Source organism: Haplochromis burtoni, unplaced genomic scaffold, assembly GCF_018398535.1.
Source record: "Haplochromis burtoni strain Fernald_Lab_line unplaced genomic scaffold, NCSU_Asbu1 Contig_598, whole genome shotgun sequence".
Taxonomy (NCBI): Eukaryota; Metazoa; Chordata; class Actinopteri; order Cichliformes; family Cichlidae; genus Haplochromis; species Haplochromis burtoni.
Window position 1 is genome coordinate 124,713 of NW_024582959.1, and position 22,923 is coordinate 147,635.

Consider the following 22,923-nt stretch of genomic DNA (forward strand, 5'->3'; position numbering starts at 1 on the left):
TAGTTGTTACCCCGAAAAGGCCCACTCTGCAGCAGGAAAGCCCTGTACCTGTGGATTTGTAATTCACGTTTAAACACAAGAAGAAATAGCAGGTAATTGCCAACGTCTTCTTTTTAGCCTTATATCAACAAAACTAAAGAGTTCCACACTTAAAAGTCCTCAACTGCTATAATACCTACTGAGTATGGATTACTGTTGGGTCTACCTTACAATATAAAGCGCCTTGAGGAGACTGTTGTTGTGATTCGGCGCTGTATAAACTGAATTGAAATTGAGACGAACATTATTTTGCTAACATAACATGTTAAGACTACAATAAAATGGATACATTTGACCTGAAAAAAATGATGCAGGAAATAACACGAATACACAAATGTACTGTAAAGTCACGTGTTGGCTGCTGCTAGATGCGGGTTCAGGCAAATGACTTGAGCTGCTCTTTGTCATGTCACATACCTCCCAGCACGTTGCACTGTTTAATCTGTATAATCACAGCAGGTTTTAAAAAGTTTTTAATCAGCTCCTGATTTGAATGTGATGGAGCCATGTTGAAATACTAAATACCTTCCAAAAGTAATGTCCATTTAGGGGAATTTGTTCAAAGAATTTGATTATTAATTAGCAGCTAAAATCATTTGATTGTCACTTTATGGAACATGAAATATTTTATAAATGTGCTTTTCCCCTTTATTCTGTAGGGTACAATACACAGCACCTTGGGGTGACTGTTGAATGGAACTTAATTGAATAATGTTTGCTTAATTTTATGCAATATTTCCTGCACGAGTCATTGTATTCAGCCCCTTTTGGTTGCTTCTAAAAGTCGCGATTTCTCTCAAAACACCTGCTCAAAGTCACGTTCCAGCCCAACACAGCAGACAAAACTTAAACATCTGTCAGAGGCAAGATCACCACATACTTAAACACCGACCCAGACTGTGGGAGACATCCACACAGTCTGTGGAAAGAGGTCTTGAGGTCACCATGCTCATTTCTGTTTCATATTTCCCAGTCTTGGTTTTGCCGACCTCTACGGCGACTCGTGAGGATGCCTTCCCTGCTGCTTTTTTTTTTTTTGTTTACAGGTAAGTTTTATTTCTGCAGCGTGCATACTGCACTGAGGTTTAGCTGTTAGCATACTGCTACGTGGGAAAGGTAAACATCCAATTCTTTGAATAAAAGAAAAGAGTTTGTATACCTGATATCCTGGTTAGCCTGAAGTGTGAGCCTAGCGGCAGTGGCTGCAGTGGCATCTGGGACAAAATCTCCAATCACTCGATTGAGGACAGAGCCGCTGGCTTCACTTGCATAAAAAAATTGACCATCCACTGAGAATCTGTTTCACAGCTCTGTAGAAGAAAACAGTAACAGTCCATCTGTGTGCTACCTGCCTACTCCTAGCTTGTTTACATTAATCATATTTAAAAAACAAAACAAAAACATCTTAGTAGTTTAAATACATTTGTCTTATAATGTGTGTAGATTTGTTATTGTTCTCTTGTTACAAAAACTTTGTGACCTTCTCGTTCTCCCTCATTGATAAGAGGTTTAGTTGTTTTGGCGTTTTGAGGGGCCCACACGGCCACGCCATCTTTCCTTTGGTTGCCAGATAGTCCGACCTGCTCCCGCCCGCCAACAGGTCAACTCTGATCACAGGAGGCTTCTGAAGTTCAGCTCCATGGCCTGGCCACTACATCCATCTGGTCTATCAGGGTTTGGCTTGTCAATATCCAATCAACGTTCATCCAGATCAGAACCATCTAGTCAGTGACGCATTACCTCTACTGCACTCCGTACACAAAAACGAAGCCAAGGTCGGGTAACGTGTTCTGTTTATGTATTCAAATGTATATATTTTGTGGTCTACCTTTTTATGTGAAGACTCCATTTCTGAATGTTGAGACATTTATCCTCAACAGTGTCTGAAATGTCACAGTTTCATGTCTGTGACATCAGGAGTGAAGGTGAGGTCATCTGTGGCAGTGCTGTGGTGCTCAACAAGTTACAGAAGGACTTGTTGAGCACTCACAAAACTAATATTTTTAATAGGTTAAATAAGGCAAGCATATTAATGTATTATTTTATGATCTTTACTATCCGGTAAAAAACAAACAAACTTCAAGACATGTTGAGGAGGTAATTTAGCCATTTGAATCAGCAGTGTTGGATCAAGGACACATCTAAAACCTGCAGGACACCGGCCCTCGAGGCCTGGAGTTTCCCCACCCCTGTTCTAAGGCGAGGTATTCCCAAAGGAGACCCGAAGAGATCATTTCCCTTTTCCTGACACTTTATGGTGAGTTTTTTTTTTTTTTATAATAATGCATTTTTTTAGCTATGTCAGTGGGGTCTGGCCCCCTTATATATAAGACTTTCTCCCCATTTATATTGTTTTTTAATCTACGAGTCATGTTTGTAGTTTTTTGTTGCACTACAGCTGTTGGAGCCATGTCGTCTCGTCTCTCTGTACACTGTGTTTACAGTAGCGATGGCAATAAATTTTGATTAGACTTCGGTGTGCTGACTATAATTGGAGTCACTTCAGCAGACCTTTCTACTGTGTCGGTGTCTTGAATACCTGTGCTTCACCTGTTCTTCACTCTTAGTTTCAGTCTGATTTTTTTCCCTCAGGCTTGTTGGTAAGTGCAGTAGATTAAATGCGTCACTAACTGTCACACAAGACACTGATCGGGTCTTCCCAATATCTTGTTCTCCTCAAACAACAAGCTGTCTTCCATCACACCCGTTGTCAGAGCAAGAAAGTGTCCAAGAAAACTGAAGAAAAACAATAAATACATGTTTGTTTATAAAAATATCTGAGAAAAGTGACTGAGATCTCTGTGGGAGTGGAGCAGAGCGCTTCCTGGTGGTGCTGTGCTGCAGCTGTATTGCGTAGTGATGAGAGGTAATTGAGCTGTGTAGCTTATCTGAGGCTGGACCATGTCCAGTTTTCCTGCTGTGAGTTTGTTGGTGGTCAAGTGTGATCTAAAACCTGCTGTAGAAGCTGAGTTCAACTGCCACAGTAAAAACACTATTGTAAGGAAGTTCTATTCAATTCATGCCAAATTCATTAACCCAGTGTGACTGGAGTCCCCACAGACATTTTTCCATCCATTTTGCCTGCATGAAGCGTGAGAATGCCTCTCAATATTTGTTCTACGACACATCCCGTGTACATCCAGAGAAGCGGAAGGCTGATGGAGCCGTCCGCATTCGATTCTCAGGGCCATACTTGTGCATACATACATACAAACTTGTGACTTTATCACAGGGTCACATGAAAGCATGTAATAGTTTTCATGTGACACAAATAAGTCACATGACCTATGTTGCATTCGAAGGCAATGGGATATACTACTGCATCTCCAAAAATTACAGTGAAAAAGTGATTATTTTGGCAATTTCATTCACAATGGTGATTTTCATATATTCTATATTAATTACACACAAAGTCAATATTTTCAAGCATTTTTGAAGTTTGCTTATAGCTCAAGAAAATTAGAAATGGAGTATTTCAAACTGTCCGAGATACTGCACTGAGGTCTTTATCATTTTAGAAAATTTCTAGTCAAACCACAGTATCTGTCTCAGTACACAATCACAGTCATGGGGAAGACTGCTGACCTGACAGCTCTCCACATGACGATCATTAATATCCACCACAAGGAGGGTAAGCCACAGAAGGTCACTGCTGAAAAGGCCGGCTGAGTGGAGACGTTTTATATGTCAAAGGATAAACTTCCAGGAAGACGGCTTCATGTTTCTATCTAGCGATGCCGGTGCAAATTTCCTTTGCCAACAGGACTGACCTGACTACAGCTCCACCACTACTACCACATGGTTGCCAACAACGCTATTACTCTACTTAACTGTCAAGCCAAATCACATGACCTAAACCCCACAGAGACTCCATGGAGTATTTTCGAGGAAGATGTGAAAACCTGATCCAAAAATCCACACGAAGTTGGCATCAGAGCAGCTTCAATAGGATCTTAGCAGAGCCACACTTTTTCTCCATATTCTATTTTTGTGAGATGCACTAATAGTTAAAAACTTTGTATACAGCAGTTCAAAACCCCAAAATACTCCCCAAAAAAAAATTTAGTTCACAGTGACTAAGGCAAATCTTCTCTCTTTTAAAATGCAGGTATTTGGGTTTTTGACTATTCTCGATCAAAAATAATAACATTAAACATTTTCAGATTTTTATCGGCCAAGTATATATTCATCTACACCTGCAAATTCTTCCATTGGGCACACACGGGTGGCTATGACTTAAGAGGTAGAGCAAGTCACCCTCTAAATGGAAGGTCGGTGGTTCGATCCATGGCTGCTCTAATCTCCAATCCAAATATCCACGGGCAAGATATTAACCCCAAGTCGCTTAAATGTGTGTGACTGTTAGATAGAAAGCACACAGCAAAGTGTTTGTGTGAATTCGTGGACGAGGCAAGTTGTATAAAACGCTTTGAGTGCTCAGAGTAGAAAAGCGCTACATGAGAACCAGTCCACTTACATCGTCTTTTACATTTTACAATTTTTGATGGATGGTCATATTGTGAAACAGAAGATTGTGCCTGCAGTTTTTTGTGCTGTACAGTGAGGTATGTACGTAGTGTCAAAGTGTGTAGTGTAATAACTTTATCTATCCTGAATCGTGCCAAATGCAGGAAAATGGGGAAAGATCAGAAACTCCAATCACACTGGGATGCACCGTCAGCTAAATAGTTTTAAGTTTCTCATTGAACCTTTTTGTGCAACTATACCTTTTAACGCCATTATGGCACTTATAGAACGCATAAGATTATTATTACTACTACTATTATCATCATCATCATCCAACGGCTCCAGATTGTCTCAAGGCAAATATGAGGGATTTGAATTGTTTAACTGGCACTGAGTAGTTTGGCAAAGTCTCCACCAGACATACTGTTGTGATGCTGTATTGTGGACCAGTAATACCTGTAAATATAAAAGTAGAAATCTGTAACATAAACTAGACGGAGGCAAACGAGAACCACTGAACTTTGTGGCATATGAGGTTGTTGGAGTGTGTGGAATTTCTTCATTTTAGCTTAATCTGTTCGGTTTAGTAGGTGAAGGTAGATGCGGTTTAAAGCGGATAAATCTCATTTCAGACTCTGAGGGGTCCTTTGACTTCAGCGGGTTTAACATCCTGTTAGCTTTGGTTACAACAGGATCATGCTGCCCCACTCACCCCCCACCCCATGTTCCTTCCTTCACTGGGGTCAGTCTGGTCCTGTTGTAGAAACAGAGGCTTGGGGACCCTCTCCATATTGCCCTCCAGCACTATTACCTCCTCCACCTTCAGATTCCTCCTGACTAGGGGAGGCCTCATCACTGGGACCACCCCTGGATGTAACTGAAGCGGTGGTAGTCTCAGGAGAGGCGCTGTGGGCTTCCTGGGGTGCACAGCCTGGGTGGTTCTTGCGGAAATGCTGGTTGAGGATGGCCTGGAAGGGGAAGCTCTTCCCACAAACGTGGCAGTGGAAAGGTTTGTTGCCAGTGTGCTTGCGGATATGGTACTCCAGCTGGTCTTTACGGGTGTACTTCTTCCCACAGATGCGGCAGACAAATGGTGTTATACCCATATGTAGGCGCATGTGACGGTCTAGGCTCCCTTTCTGGTTGAAGGATTTGCAGCAGTAGATGCAGGTGAGGCGTGGATTGTAGCGGAACCAGCGATCTCCTACCTGCTCCCTCAAGTAGTCCTCGTAACCGCCCATATCAAACGTTGTATGCTCCTCTCCCTGATGGGTAGAATGAAATGCAAAATTAAACGTTAACATAGTGGACACCATGACAGAATGAATCAAATAAGACTTTAGATCATTTTAGATAAACATGCCCTGAACAAATTGTACTGTCCTCCTGCATCATGCTCTCTGTTGTCGGTCAAATTTGTGTTACCTGAGTATGTTAATGTCCGTAAGAAACTGCCAACAGTTTTCTCTTTTAAAAAAAAAAAAAAAAAAGTATTATTGTAGTGTCTTTATGTTACAACATAAAGCACCTTGAAACAACTGTTGTTATGATTTGGTGCTATATAAATAAAACTGAATTCAAACTATAATAGATTCCCTGGGACATCAATCATCTCGTCAACATAAAGACCAGATGTTGTTAGCAGTGCGTATGGGTACAATGAGGCCATACACACTACTAACCCACATTATGACTCAAGCCTGTGGTGATATTTTTTATCTTTCATTTTTAGTGAGTCGAGCCCTCAAAGGGTGGATCAGTTTATCCATTTACACTGACAGTTGTATCGTTTATGATAACGTATAACAGTAAAGACTTTCAACTCAATTTAATTCAATATGTGATTTAAATGTACCCTGATTCTTTTGTATTACTGCACAATAAGGAGATTTTAAAAGTCCTTTAAAAGGTTAGATTCAGCAGGAAAGGTCCAATCAAAAGTTTAAAACCACTTGAAAAATGGCAAAAAAAATAAATAAATCATATTTTGCATGGTTAGATCTCAACAAGGTTCCAAGTAGAGCTTCAACATGCAACAAGAAGAAATGGGAGAGAGACAAAGTGTTTTTGATGGTTTCCAATGTTACTGGAATGGCAAGCAGATCCCACCTGAGATGTTTTCTGCGCGCCACAGTGGAGGGGGCACCATAACTGTCTGGGGTGCTTTTTCCTTAAATGGAACAATGGAGCTTCAGGAGGTGCAGGGGCATCAAACAGCCGCTGGCTATGTCCAGATGTTGCAGAAAGCATTCCTCATGACTGAGGGCTCTCGTCTGTGTGGTAACGACTGAGTTTTTCAACAGGACAATGCTACAGTACACAATACCCACAATGCAAGGGATTTTTTCCAGGAGAATAACATCACTCTGTTGGACCATCCTGCGTGTTCCCCTGATCTAAATCCAACTGAGAACCTTTGGAGATGGATGGCAGGGGAAGTTTACAAGAATGGACAACAGTTCCAGACAGTAGATGCCCTTTGTGCAGCCGTCTTCACCACTTGGAGAAATCTTCCCACTCACCTCATGGAAACGTTTGCATCAAGCATGCCGCAACAGATTTTTGAAGTGATCAACAATAACGGCGGAGCTACTCATTACTGAGTTCATGTTTGGAATGTTGATTTCTGTTTTAGGGGGTTTTCTGGTTTTTTGCCGTCTTAAACTTTTGATCAGCTGTAAAACAGCTTAGTAAAAACTACGCGTTTTCAATAAATTGTATGCTCAAAAAATGTTTTGTCTCACTCCCATTTCTTCTAGTTGAATGTTTAAGCTCTACTTGGAACTTTGTTCAGATTTGACCAAAACTGACTTTTTGCCATTTTTCAATGATGTACAAAATGATCACACATTACTTTAATTTTTGTTGTTATGGGATTCAGAAAAAAAACAGTGCTTTTCTTTAGGTTGTTGCATATCTACAGGAAGAGTCTAGTGATCCTTTATCATGACTAGGCTGGTAATCACTAAATAGACTCTGTATCTATTTAAGAACCACTTTGTAAGCCAGTAACCACGAGCCACTTGGTTTCCAGTTTCTTTGTAAATCATTACATATTACTATATAAGCTTAGTGAAGTTGTATTTAATAATTAAATAACACATACCAACAGGACACATATAAATTTAAAAAAAGTATTCATTATTGACTTCATATATCTAAATTTCTTTACTGTGTTTCTCTGTGATTTATGTCCACCCTAGAAGAGTCCACAGTGCTCTCACTTTCAGTGTGAACACCGCACTTCCTCATTTGGCCTTGAGTGTAACAAAACATTCCCAATAAGGTGTCAAACGTAACATAAGAGAGCAAGAAAAGGTGAAAGAGAGTGACAGGGACAAATGTGACACATCTCCATATTGCTGACTCTTTCCTGGTAACTTCCTCCATGTTTCTTATCCGTGGAAAAGAAACATGGTGTTTTAATAATTTCAGTTGTCTGTAAAAGAAAAAAAAAAAAAAAAAGGTTGGTCTCTACTGGCTTACTAACTATGACAGTTTGTGTTTGTACCTGTGAGTTTGGCTGTCGCAACTCATCTGCCCTGCTAGGAGACTCGCTCTTTGCTCTCTGACGTTCTGTGAGGACGACCACGCTGCCAGTGGGACTAAACCTGACATCAAAAATCAGTTAATTTAAAAGGAAAGGGGAACAAAACCCACACACAAATCATCATCATCAGGTGTCTGCAGACCAGTCAGTGAACCATGGAGGAATATCTTAGCTATGACTCACCTGTCTGTCTCGCTGAAGCTGGAGGATGGCTGGATACTACGGGCCCCCAGCGTTCCTACTGGTCCAGTCACCAGTGTACTGCGTCCTGATGTGTCAATCATCACCGTGGCCCCCTCTTCCACTGGCCCTCCCTCCTCCTGGTGCTCTTCTGTTCCAATCCATTCCTCCATCCTCTCTGTTTTTATCCTGATCCCATCCATGCTGCTCTCCTCAGCGCTGCCAGTCCGTTCTGGTTCACTGCTGGTCTCCACATACCACTGACCAGCTCGGTTGATGCGTAGTATCGGTTCTTTGCCTGCTCTTCCACTGGTGGTCCCTGGCCCTTCTAGCCCACTGTGCTCCACCGCTGGAACTGGGCTAAGTGGCTCTTCTGCTGGACTGACTGCTTCACATGGCTCTGCACCTCCCCGTGGGCCAAGCAGCCGCAGACCACTGTGACCCCCTCCTCGCACCACAGCCTCCAATGTCCTACTATTCCTGGAGCCCCGTGCCCCCTCCTCATCCCTGGACTCTTCGTCCAGGTCAGCCAGACTGATCTTAAGGTGGATACCCTCAAGAATTTGGGTGCAGCGGTCAATAATGTGCTGCATCTGCAGGAAGCTGGCAGCTGTCAGGTAGCTGATGATGTCTGCAAGCTGCAAGCAGAGACGGCCCGTGTAGCAAAAGGACAGCAGTTGCTCGAACACTGAAGGATTACGGATCACTGTCAGTGACACAGTGCTCATCTGACTCAAAGACATGTGGTCCCGAAAGTATGGCGAGCTGGCTGCTAGTACGACCTTGTGTGCACGAAAGCTTTGGCCCTGAACATTGACCACAATGTCACAGAGACGGCCTTGAACACGCAGCTGGTTCAGGTGAGAAAGAACAGAGTTACTGAAGTCTGGGATGTCCAGCTGTATGCTGCCGGTACGCTCCATGCTGCAGCCTGCAGGGACACTGAAAAAACAGCAACACATCAGTGCTGACCCACACCAGGACCTTTTTGCTTAAAACTGGCAAATGATTCCAGATTAATAAACGTGGAAACCATCAAGGATACCCCGTTTTATTAATCTGATTCCAGATTAATAAAACAGGATGTTTTTTTCATCAATCTTCAATGAAACAGTGACATTACTGATTGGGGGTGTTGTGACTAATGCTACCTTATCATGGAAAGCAAATCCGCAAAAAGCAAAAACAAGTTACAGCCATATGGAATTTGCAGTGCATAATTCAGTTCAAGTTCTTCCACTGTTATCTTTTTCAATGTCATGTGCCAAAGTAGTGCAAAGAAAGCAAGTAAACTCTGCCCCTACAGAGTCGATTATCTTGTTAATAGTGTTACACCCTTGTCTGCGTATAACTCAACATACTGTAGGTCCTCTAAAAAGAAAGCCTCAAATCAGAAGTACTAAACTCCCTGGTGTAACTCTCAAAGGCACACCTTAAAGTAAATAGCCCATAAGTTGGAGAGAAAATGGCAGAAATTTAGAAGATCAATGATTAGTCTGGAAAAAAAAGTTTGCAGTTCTATAAAAAAAAAAGCCCCCATGTAAAGCTAGAACATCGGACTATTCATCACTGACTGACGAACAGCCCAAGATTTCTCTTCAGCACTGTAGCCAGGCTGACAAAGGGCCAGAGCTCTGCTGAGCCAAGAATCGCTTTAACCTTAACTTGTAATGACTTTGTGAATTTCTTGACAAATAAAATTTTTACCATTATAAATCAATAATAACCATGTCATAGATGTATTACTATTTACAGCTACTTTCATTGATATTCAATTAGACTTTTTTCCTCTCCAATTAATTTTTCTGAGTTAACTTCAACAATCACTTCCTCCAAAGTGTCGATTACGCCCCATTCTAACAAGACTGCTCAAAGAAGTTCTTCCATTAATGCTTTGGTAATGTCTCTGTGGAAACTCTGGGTTAACTTATCGAATTGATAACCAGCTTTGTGTAACCTGATCACCAACCGATGTTAGGGTAAGTGAATCCAGAAAATGGAAATATACCCTGGATATGTTACACTCACTTTGTAGTAGAGCGCACAGACCCCATCATGCTGCATAACTGCCCAGTGAATACTTCAAAGTAGGGACTTAGCCGACTAATTGCTGATGTCTTCTCACTGGTCGATACAGATTAGTCATTTAATCCAATTGTTAAAATGTTAATTACCCAATGAAGGTAAATTATTGTGTCCTAAATGTTTGCACCCATCTGTCACCAGTTGGCGCATTGTTGTGGAGAAATACCATAAATCTGTTAATCTTGGTCTCATCTTTTGTGAATGATAGTAGATACAAGTGGCAGACAAGGGCTTTCTCCGAAAGGTAGATAGGCTTTCCCTTAGCGATAGAGTGAGGAGTTCAGTCAATCAGGAGAGGTTCATAGTGTCGAGGTGCTGCACGTTTAAGGCATGATTCATTATTGAAGAATATAAATGTTATAAGAGTTTGACATTTTCAATTAAACGGTTCTCAAATCTACCTTAATACGCGAGTATTTCTTAGTTTTAGGCTAATGGGTTAGTCTAATTTTCTTCCACCATTAGTGGACTATTAAATCAGTCGCCAGGAACATCCCTACTTGAAATCCTTCTACTTGCCGAGAACCATCATCTCTCAGAACCTAAACCTCAGCTCCTCCTCCCTCTACCCATCCCTTGTGTTGTTCTTCTTGAATTTGGTCTCCAGCTTCCTCCTGTACGAGCTCTTGCATATCCTTAGCTTCGCCCTTAGATCGTGCGGCACTCTCCTCAGCTCTTTTGTTCATGGACCTTTTCGTCTCTTTGTTCTTTCAGGTTACTACTGATCAGAGGCTTATTGTTCACAAAGCATACAGTGCTGGCTGGTCTGATGGTGTGTTCACAAAATTGGACATATTCTATTCTTTAGCCAGTCAAACTTTTAAAACCCATCTTCCTATGCCTCCACAGCCTCATCCATCCACCTTCTGACAACTCCCATAGACACAGGTTTAATTTACAGTGGGGCAAAAAAGTATTTAGTCAGCCACCGATTGTGCAAGTTCCCCCACTTAAAATGATGACAGAGGTCAGTAATTTGCACCAGAGGTACACTTCAACTGTGAGAGACAGAATGTGAAAAAAAAATCCATGAATCTCACATGGTAGGATTTGTAAAGAATTTATTCGTAAATCAGGGTGGAAAATAAGTATTTGGTCACCTCAAACAAGGAAAATCTCTGGCTCTCACAGACCTGTAACGTCTTCTGTAAGAAGCTTTTCTGTCCCCCACTCGTTACCTGTATGAATGGCACCTGTTTGAACTCATCATCTGTATAAAAGACACCTGTCCACAGCCTCAAACAGTCAGACTCCAAACTCCGCCATGGCCAAGACCAAAGAGCTTTCGAAGGACACCAGGAAAAGTATTGTAGACCTGCACCAGACTGGGAAGAGTGAATCTACAATAGCAAGCAGCTTGGTGTGAAAAAATCAACTGTGGGAGCAATCATCAGAAAATGGAAGACATACAAGACCACTGATAATCTCCCTCGATCTGGGGCTCCACGCAAGATCTCATCCCGTGGGGTCAAAATGATCATGAGAACGGTGAGCAAAGATCCCAGAACCACACGGGGGGACCTGGTGAATGACCTGCAGAGAGCTGGGACCAAAGTAACAAAGGTCACCATCAGTAACACACTACAACGGCAGGGAATCAAATCCCGCAGTGCCAGACGTGTTCCGCTGCTGAAGCCAGTGCATGTCCAGGCCCGTCTGAAGTTTGCCAGAGAGCACATGGATGATACAGCAGAGGATTGGGAGAATGTCATGTGGTCAGATGAAACCAAAGTAGAACTTTTTGGTATAAACTCAACTCGTCGTGTTTGGAGGAAGAAGAATACTGAGTTGCATCCCAAGAACACCATACCTACTGTGAAGCATGGGGGTGGAAACATCATGCTATGGGGCTGTTTTTCTGCCAAGGGGACAGGACGACTGATCCGTGTTAAGGACAGAATGAATGGGGCCATGTATCGTGAGATTTTGAGCCAAAACCTCCTTCCATCAGTGAGAACTTTGAAGATGAAACGAGGCTGGGTCTTCCAACATGACAATGATCCAAAACACACCGCCCGGGCAACAAAGGAGTGGCTCCGTAAGAAGCATTTGAAAGTCCTGGAGTGGCCTAGCCAGTCTCCAGACCTCAACCCCATAGAAAATCTGTGGCGGGAGTTGAAAGTCCGTGTTGCTCGGCGACAGCCCCAAAACATCACTGCTCTCGAGAAGATCTGCATGGAGGAATGGGCCAAAATACCAGCTACTGTGTGTGCAAACCTGGTAAAGACCTATAGTAAACGTTTGACCTCTGTTATTGCCAACAAAGGTTATGTTACAAAGTATTGAGTTGTATTTTTGTTATTGACCAAATACTTATTTTCCACCCTGATTTACGAATAAATTCTTTACAAATCCTACCATGTGGATTCATGGATTTTTTTTTTTCACATTCTGTCTCTCACAGTTGAAGTGTACCTCTGGTGCAAATTACTGACCTCTGTCATCATTTTAAGTGGGGGAACTTGCACAATCGGTGGCTGACTAAATACTTTTTTGCCCCACTGTAAAAACAGGAACATACTATGGTGTCAGTAGGACTAGATTATAGTCACCAGGCACTGCATCTATTAATGGCATTCTGCTTCGTATTTGCTATTCCCAAAGATTTCTATTTCACGATTCTCTGAGTACCAAGTCTCTCACTTTTGTCTCTGAGCAGTCTTGTGTTTGTCTTTGCCTAGTATGCCCGTGGCTACCTAATGGTCAGGGAAGGGTTTAATCAGATACAGCCAGAAGTAATGGAAACAGCAGAGTTCCTCCAGCAAGTCTAATCTATGACGATTCCAATTCATCAGATGATTTTCAATCTTCATGAGGATAATGACATGCTGATTGGACAAAACTGATTTTATTCATGAGCAGCAGAATAAGAACCCTCTGGTTTATTTTATGGTGCACTGGAGTGTTGTCTGCTGAATCAGGTCCGGAGTTTAAAGTCAGAGTTCTTAGTGTCATCAAGAGGTCTCTTTTTACCATGGCAACTTCTGCTGAACACAAAACCTGGTTATGAGCAGGTTATGTTCCAACTTTCAATTTAAAATCAGCCGGGCCCTCCACAGTTTTATTCTTTTACTTACAGCATCTTTTCAGCGATTCTCTGTTGGAGAGTAAGGAATAGCCATGCCTTACTAACATCATCAAATCAAGCCCAACTGTAAAGTTACAGCAGCACAAACGGTCACTGGAATCTGAATGCATTCAGTTAGTGATGTGCAAACGTATACATGTTTAGTGTTTTTTACGCTGCTGGAATTACAGCCAACAGGGCTAAGGCTAAAAAAGTCATCATCTACATTTGTAGGCCAATACTTTCCAATTAGTAAGATTAATTTTGCTCTGATCTGGTGATAAACTAAAGTGATTTCCATGTCTCCTGTACAATAGGCGATGGAGGAGCGTCAGACGTGAACACACTAACATTCAATGTTTCAGAGCTCTAATGTGCAGCTGTCAACAAAAACACATGGCAAGTTTTAGTTCACAAAATTAACAGTCCTCCTAAACATTTCTCTCTTATTTGCAGCACATTGTTATATATTTTAATATATTTCTTGTAACCTTTATTACCTGTTTGTCTGCTGATGAAACCTATTGGAATAAGCAATGCTCAGCTGCTGAGGAAGAAGAGTCAAAAGATACATTTTCTTTTCCCTGTTTTCTGTGAGCATGCACAGAGCCTGGTCCTGAAAGCCCTGGATAACAAAGGATGCTGATAACCATTATCGCTGGCTGGGCTTTTAGGTTTTGTTAGTCGAGCTAATGCAGAGAAAGAAAGAAGGCTTGGCTGTGTTAAACTGCCCCGTAGCACTCAGTTAACTATCGAGTTATCCCATCAAAGTTTTCTCATGTTAGTTATACTTTACACATATTACACTAATCAACAATTACTATTCACTAAATAACTGCAGTTTTTCTCGGTTTCCTGTCACATTCAGTGATGCTGTGTTTTGTAGGTATGAAGGGCCATAGACAAACATGCTCGTAGGTACAGACACGTGAAAGGCCTACCTCTACCACACAGGGGACCCAGATCTTTGGTGGCTGCTTTGTGTTTTTGTGTAGTGTTGTGTCTGCATGGTTGTTATTGCATGTCTGTGTGGTTTTAAGTTTGGGTTTGAGGTTCATCCTCCGTCTGTAGTTTTGCCTCTCTGGAGTTGTTTTGCAGTCATTCTTCATATTTCTTTTTTTTTGGAAAATGAGTTTTGTTTGTACAGGATGTTCAGTTTGGTGTGACCCCGCTGTTCAGCACTTTCTGTGATCAGGAGCACTTTCAGTAAGAAGTCTATTTACGCCACCTCCTCAATAGAAACTCAAGTACTCTATCTGCTGCCAGGCTTTGCATAAAGCAGCTCACACACTTTTAATTTGTATGAATCTGTACAGTGTGTTGACACTCATTGCACTGGCTCATTGCGATGTGCAGGGAAAATTTAGACCAGGCGCCAAAATCACACAAAGTGTGCTTCAGTCAGGGTCATGTTGCACCACAGTCCCACCCAAACCTGCCTGTACAAAAGGCTGACAGACACCGAGGACCTCAAGTTACATCAAGACCTGATTAACCGATCAAAATGGAGGAATCGCGTTGAAATGACAGGTCACAGGGTAGATCACCTGTACTCTGATCAGGTCCAGCCTGCTCACAGGACAACTACCAAACCGATGCGAGTCGCTGTGTCTCGGGGGGGCAGGTGAACCTCCAGGTGTGCAGCCGGATTCTCACCTGAGGGGGAGGGAGCAGTGAAAAATGCTCTGGTCTGCTTTCGGGTTGCCGATACTTCAGTTCTGCAGCTTGCTGAGCATCATTAACGGACGGGAGATGACAGCAGCTCGGCTCGGCTCGGCCTGACAGGCTGCAGCTCCACCCGCGGCTCCTCCAGGCTCTGAGGCTCCAGCGGCGGTAGCGAGCTGTTCAAGACCCCGGAACGACAGCTGAGCGCGGGCTCCGGTCCGTCAGCAGGCGCTCTGCTGCCATTCCACTGTACCTGCGAGCTGGTTCAGGATCGGCTCAGTGACGGCGGACAGCCCAGACTTCACAGCCTCCTTTTCACGGCAGAAGGGCCGAGACTGCAGGAAGGAAGGAAAGGGGGAAGAAAAAGCGCGTGGCGCGATGGGAAATGTAGTCCTAGCAGGGCAGAGCGCTGTTTTCAGCACAGCCTAAATACTACGGTTCCCTGCGTGCATTCGCCCAGAGACCATCTCCTGGTATTTGGAGTTTGACTTCAGCAGACCTAAAGTAAAACAACCGGACATGCTCACAGCTGGATTCAGAAAAGCTGTTTCTCCTTTCATAAGATATGAAACTTCATAAGCCCCGGCATGTGACAAAAAGCCTTTTAGGTATTCAAAGTTCTACATTTGTACATTTCAACAACTTTTTCAGACACGGGAAGTCAAATGTACAACTTATAAACACCAGATCATTATAATGAAAATGTATTATGGCAAGGTATGAAGACTTGAAAGTTATTTTTACATTTTTGTTGACACCCGTAGTGAGTCTACAATAATATAATAATAATAAATAATATAATATTCATCCCTGCATTCAGGAATTATAGGAGAACAAAAAGCACAGATAATGGGCAACAGATTTAAGAAAAGCTAACCTACAGAAATTGGTTTTTTGAAACGAACCACAAATTTAGCACACCTGATGGCTGATGAAGGCAGTTTTGACGTTTGGCCATTACAAAGTGAAAGCGCGATCTCCTGTGGTTTCAAAATAAGAGTGTGGAGCAGTTAAGGGGGGCACAAGGGCCAGTGGTGCCCTGGTTAAAGCCAAGTATCAATGGTACAAAAATGTCTGATTTCTGAGAGGTAAAAAAGTAATTTACTGGTAAAGGACCTGAAGCTAAGAAGGGAAATAACTGCTGAACTGTCAGGCTCTGGCAGTTTCACAGAGCACATAAATTATATGATTAATTCTGGATTTAGAAATTTGATTAAAAAAAAAGACTATTAATTTTTTGCCCATTATTACAGTGATAGGTTAAACTGTAGAATCAGTAAAATATGAGGTTGGTGAGCGATCACAACCAGGTCATTTTATCTTTATTTTTGGCTTAATAATTGAGAAAATGGGCAATGAGAATGACTGAGCATAAGGAATGGGAGGAGCAGGTGTGAACATAGGAGGGCAAAGCAGAGTACTCAGTTAGTGAAACCTGTAAGTGGAACTGGTAGATAAAACAGAACCCACCACTATCTGGAAAAGAGGAAAAGGCAGGATCTAAACAGTCAGTCAGATGTAGCAGACTGGACAGTCTGGCTGTAGAACCAGGCTGAGCAAATGTGCTGGAGGACCTGGTCGCTCAGTCTGGCTCATCGCCGACACCCCTCTACTAACCCCTGCCCTGGCAGTGACACTCCATCGGATGGGGGAAGAGGTCCACCCCTAGCCATTCCAATCCAGTTGAAGAATGGGTCCTGAGGTTGCTGCCATTATTATCAGAGGAGGACCTCAGCCTCCCTGCAGCAGCAACCATGTCATTCAGTTCATTTCAATTAAATTTTATGTATATAGGGCCAAATCACAACAACAGTTGCATCAAGGTGCTTTATATTGTAAGGTAAAGACCCTGCAATAATACAAAGAGAACAGGGAAAACCCCAACAATCATATGACTGCCTATGAGCAAGAGCTTTGGCGACAGTGTGAAGGAAAAAGTCCTTTTTAACAGGAAGAAACCTCGAGCCATGACAGGTTGGAGTGAGGGGAGAAAGACTTATAATAATAACAAATAATTAAATGCACTCACATAGTGAGTGTAAAAGGTGATGCCCTGATGTAGGGTGAACAATGTTGGACAGGCTGGGCCTCTCCATGGAGGACCATCACTGCCTCTTCAGGGAGGGGCAGATGGGACCAGAAGACTGACCCTTCTTCTATGGCTTGCACCCTGGCCCTGAGGAAGAGAAGGCCGACTGCTGAGCATCCGCATTGCGGGCTGCAGCCGCCAGCATCGATCAACACCTAAACATGAGATTCAATATGTTCTGGACCTGAGAGCAAAGCTGCACACATTGAGCAGATTATATCAGGAGGAAATGTTAGCAGCACCTGTACAATAGAGTCACTAGGCTCAGGCAATTTTCACTGAGAGACATAGTACTTGTATTACTTCCTTCTTCTAGCTCAAAGTTATTCGCCAAGTGGCAAGGACACTTTGCGCGATGATATTTTTGGACAGGGGAGGAGTCACAGAGATATTTCACCTCAACCTGACAAAAGCATGGAGAGAGGCTGAAGGCCAGAGGTGTTCAGGACCCTACAGGTTACCTGAACATAAGAGAAAAATTGTACAGAAGGAATTCGCTGAAATGCTAAAAATATAGTAATATTAATTAAACTAATGTTATAAATATTATAAGAGTCAGACAGTGCGAGGTGTAGCCCAATAGATTTTGTGGTAAAGAAAGATGCGTCTATACGGTTTTGTGTTGACTACTGCAAGGTGAATGAAGTCTCAGAGTTTGACACTTATTACATGCCCCAGGTTGACGAGCTCCTGGACTGGATAGGCTGGTTTTTTCACAGTACTGGATTTAACTCATTAAAACCCGATGGGAGCGCTGGCTTTGTATGTCAAATTATCGTGACTCTTGAACCACTGGCACAATTAAAAAAAATTCCAATTGCTCCTGAAGGCATCAACTCCATCCTTTTTCAGTGATATTAGGGTCATTACAGTAATCCTAGGCAGGGTGCAACATCCAAATGTCTGCAAATAAAACAAGACAACACAGCAAACAGCAAAAACAAAACAAAAACAACTTAAAACAGACAAATGCCTGATAAAATGTCCGTTTTCTCCTTTCATCACACTCACTGTCTCTTCAAGTGACCTTTGCCTTCGTTGGGCTGCTGCGAGACCTGAATTTACCGTAATGACCCCAATATCACAGATAAAGCAAACACATAATTACACAAATATCACAGAAAAGCGTAGAGCTGGTGCTTTCAGGAACCGCTGGAATCTTTTCAACTGAGCAAATGGTTCAGAAGTTACAGGAGTTACAGATGTTGGAAACAAACGTCACAAAAACCATTCTGGTGCTAGGGATAAGTTGGATAAACCAAAGGCTACTGGCAGAAAAAAAGGGAAAAATGGCCTTCTCCACTCTGTCCCACATAGCAAAATTGGTATGGCCCGGATCTGGCCCACACAATGTGCTTACACATGGCCCACATACCGCAAAGAATGACGGCCCTTTGGTGGCCCAGATCAGGTTTGCCAGAGGTGGGCCAGCACAAGGTCAGTTGCAGACACACTGGTGGTCCTGTACTGGCCCAGAACAGTTTCAGCTGTGGCTCCAGATGTCAGCCTAATGTGTACCTTAATCAAGCCATGTAATAACAACATGTACCGTATTTAGCACAGATTAAAAATGTCTCAACAAAGGTAAAGCAGCAAATTTATTTTGAATTGAATAATTTTGATAATTTATAATTAACAATATATCAATTAATACTGCTGCTGGAACTGTTCGGACAGTGAATGGACTGATTCTTATATAACGGCGTTTCTACTCTCAAAGCGCTCTATACAACATCAACGCCCAATCACTTTCTCTAAACTGAGTGCTGAGTACTACGTTCAGACACATTCACACTCCGATGAATGCAGAGAGCAGTTTGGGTTAGTATCGTGCCCAAGGATACTTGACATGCAGACTGGAAGAGCCAGGAATCAAACCACTAACAAACACAAACATGAGTAAACTCTCACAAATAAGTGTACACTCACTAACCTGTCAAACCTGCATTTGAAACATTGGCTACCATAGCAGTGTAGTATTGCAACATGGTATTTGGGTCTTCTAACTAAAATAGGAACATAAACAGTGCCATCATTGCCACACCTGGCCCACATCTGGTTGGCATACACCCTGCCATGACACCAGTCAGTCAGAAGTGCCAGCTTGATGCCAGATCTGGGCCAGACCTGTTTTCTATGAGCCTGGGCCACATAAACCAAACCATAATCAGGCCAGATGTGGTATGCCATCACATAAATAGAGCCATCTACACCAGGGCTGACCCATATCTGGATGACCAACTTGGGATGACATAGCAGTTACCATGCCAGCAGTCAGCCACCAGTGTCGGCTTGACACCTTATCTGGGCCAGACCCGTCTGCTATGTGGGGTATGGTTTGTAACAGTCTGTGACACTTCAGTTCAGCATGTCTAGAGCCAGCCATTTTCCAGGGCCTCTTGGACTGGGTGCTGGGTCTGCATGCTCCATATGCTGATGGCTATCTGAATGGCATGATCATCCATAGGTAACAACTCTTCTGTGGCAGGTGTAGTTTGTGCCTCAGCTGCAGGTGATTGGTGGAGCAGTGATTCAGGGTGTGGTGTCAGGGGAGGCTGACCTACAAAGCTGACCTCCATCATCTGATCATGCCTTCCCTTTCGAGTAGGACCCTAGAGCCTAGTGGGAGAGCAGTGTAGTGTGCAGCTGGAAAGCTGCATGAGCAGAAAAATGCCTGTGTGTTGGGTCCTTCTTATCAGACTTTCAAATCCAAACATACAAACAAATGAAACCATAGATGTCCATAAATTTAACTATGCGTAATAATGTGAAATGACACAGGGAAAAAGTATTGAACACATAAAGATATTGAGGTGCAAAAAGGCATATAGTCTTCATAATCAGGATACGATGGGAAAGCCAGATTAAGGCTTTGTGTTCTTATGCAAGAGAAGAATGTGAGCTACATTGTGTTTAGAGAGGAGAATTTTGTGACAGGGTATCAGGCAGAGTCTCTGCTTATTTGCCTTCATGTAGGGGTGGTTGGCCCCTTGAGTGCTTTCAGCCCCCAACGCACATCCAGTACCCACCATGTAGTTCATGTATTTGGACATGAGAGGTCACAAAAAATTGGTTTTGTCTTTTAGTTCTTCTGCTTCTTCTTCTTCTTCTTCTTTGTTTTTGGAAATAAAGGGAGATTCAACTGAATATAATAAGCAACATATTTTCCTCTGACGACAGATGAATTCATTCAAAGTCACCTGACCTTGCTAAGATTCAAAATTACTGTCAGAAGTGATGAATGATGTAACAGATAACAGAAATACCCCCCTCCCCTTTTAATCATCTTAAAGCATCCAGACAATTAAACTTTCTGACTTTGATCTGGTGAGTTAAATAGTGCAAGGGTTTGATACTCACCCACTAAACACTGGACATTGGATAGTGCAGATATTGTCTATATTGGGTCAGTCAGTCCTTGATTCTGGACATGACTAACTATCAGCAAAATGACATGCAACTTATGGTTCTGTGTTTAACAATTACAACACAGTTAATACCATTTCTCTCATTCAGAATCGTGTATAATGACGGCCCGCAGACACATTTCTTATCTTTTCACGTTCCTGCAGCCACACACAGACACTAATCTTCCGCGGTCTATGAATCAGGTCTACGCAAACAAAATCAAGACATTAGAACAGACATTTTCGTCACTTAAACTGCATTTCTCATTCATAATATTAATTCAAACTATACTTTGATTATATATTTTATTAAGAATAGAAATGATTTACTATTAGCAAAAGCACATTTAGATAAACTCTGTTTAGCACTCTGTATCGCTTTAAACATAAAAGGCTGGATGTTAAGTCTTTTTACCTTTTCTCAGATGTAATGAGAGGTAACCCGCATAGCAGACAGGTCTGTGCCGATCTGGTGTCAAGCCGGCACTGCTGGCTGACTGCTGGCATGGTAAGTGATATGTCATCCAGATATGGGTCAGGCCTGCCATAGATGGCAGTGTTTATGTGATGGCATGCCATATCTGGCCCGATTGTGGTTTGGTTTATGTGGCCCAGGCTCACAGAAAACAGGTCTGTCTGGCCCAGATCCGGCATCATACTGGCACTGCTGACTGACTGGTGTCATGGCAGGGTGTATGTCAGCCAGATGTGGGCCAGGTGTGGCAATGATGGCATTTATGTTCCTATTATCCTATTTTAGTTAGAAGACCCAAATACCATGTGAGTGATTTTGTAATGAGGGTTACACTCAGAGAATTACTTACATTTGGATGTAGAAAAGATGAATGAAGTCACAATTTAAAATGAAAGGTTTTTCAGATAGTGGTTGTAATTTTTAATCAGGGTTAGTGTTATAAGGCCTACATCTGCTTAAATAGTTTTAGACTTATTCTTGAAAGAATTAATGATAGCTTATCACTGAAATAGGTCTGGCTTCAAAAAGTGTTTTTCTGCTTAAGAAATATTAACATGTTTTAGTTTCTGGGCCATTAACCTTTTTAGGTTCAATAATACTGTCAAATTTCTATAGATGTGCTAACATGATGATGAAATGTGATGGTTTGTGGTTCCATGGTGGAGGTAAAACTTCTTTTTTTAGAGACTAGCAAAGCACTTCCTCAATATCATTCCAGCCCATAATATACCCTAATCTTAGATGTTTGTGAAACCTTATTTGGCCCATTGCCAGGTGATTGAGGAAATAAATGATTTGTAATGTTCTGTGTCATGATTGCTTTTATGAATGAAAAATAACATTAAGTGTTGACCTAACAGACTTCCGATCAGTCTGGATTAGATGCAGGGCATCAGCTGACCATCGACTGGGCCTCATTCAGAGGAAAAGGTTTTAGTTATATTTATCTCTCCCTGTGGGCTCACAGAGACAACCCCCTTCTTAGAAGTCAGGGATCAGCAGCTGGGATAGTCAGTGAATCTCATTAACAATGACACTCTGAAGCAAAAGACAAGCTGAGAACCCCACTATACATCAAGTGTAATTGATTTTTATCCGTCTCTCTACCTCCCTTTCTCTCTTTCTCTCTGTCTAGAAAGACAGAGAGAAAGGGATCGAAAGTCTATCAATCCATCTTTTGCATATATATATATATATATAGATATAGATATAGATATAGATATAGATATAGATATAGATATAGATATATACACACACATATATAGCACTTCAGTTACCACTGGCACCCATGTTACCTGTTATCTTCTCGTCTCGAGCTCTTGTCTGAGGCCTTGGTACTTCTCCAGCTTCTCGTCTTCCTTCTTCCTGATGTTGCTGTCATTCGGTATCACTACGTCTACCACTACGGCTATCTTCCTCTGCTTGTCCGCCACTACGTGCATGTAGTAGTAATAGTAGTTGTTGTAGTTCTGCTTTTTCTTAAAGTGATATTACAAGATAAAAGCAGCAAATTTGTGGGACCTGTTTGTTCAGCTGGTTTGGTAAAGTGGTTAATTTATTTATTAGTGGAAGCTTGTTAGGGGCTGTCTGACATTATTATTTATGTACTTTTTTCTCCTGTTTTGAGGCCACCCAAGGACTTCAGGCGATATATCTTTGGTTTCAATCTTGAGAATAGTGTTTGTGTACTTTCTATTAACAGTTGGAGGGTTTGTGGCCTAGGAGACCCTGGTGTTAATTTGCTTCCCTTTTCTTCTCCTATTCATTTTCATTGTGTAAGTTAATTTTAAATAGTTAATTGTAAAATTGAAAAAGTTTTTTAATAATAATAATAATAATAATAATAACATTAAAAAAAAACCCTTTTGACACAATGGCTAATTTGTTTGGAGGCTAAGT

At 42.1% G+C, this 22,923-nt stretch overlaps 1 protein-coding gene across 3 annotated transcripts; it reads right to left on the minus strand.

Annotated features, from left to right (window-relative positions):
• Positions 1 to 116: 116 nt before the first annotated feature.
• On the minus strand, positions 117 to 22,428 carry zbtb37 (zinc finger and BTB domain containing 37). Of its 3 annotated transcripts, none has more exons than XM_042214664.1 (4): positions 22,320 to 22,428; positions 8,240 to 9,178; positions 8,018 to 8,117; positions 117 to 5,771 (listed from the first exon to the last, which is right to left on the minus strand). In XM_042214664.1, exons 1-4 carry the CDS (start codon positions 22,403 to 22,405, stop codon positions 5,250 to 5,252), a joined length of 1,647 nt encoding a protein of 548 aa, XP_042070598.1. In that variant the 5' UTR covers positions 22,406 to 22,428; the 3' UTR covers positions 117 to 5,249. The 3 variants fall into 3 exon arrangements, with proteins under 3 accessions (XP_042070598.1, XP_005948475.1, XP_042070599.1); XM_005948413.3 differs by lacking the exon at positions 22,320 to 22,428 and adding an exon at positions 15,045 to 15,454; XM_042214665.1 differs by lacking the exon at positions 22,320 to 22,428 and adding an exon at positions 14,936 to 15,035.
• Positions 22,429 to 22,923: the final 495 nt, after the last annotated feature.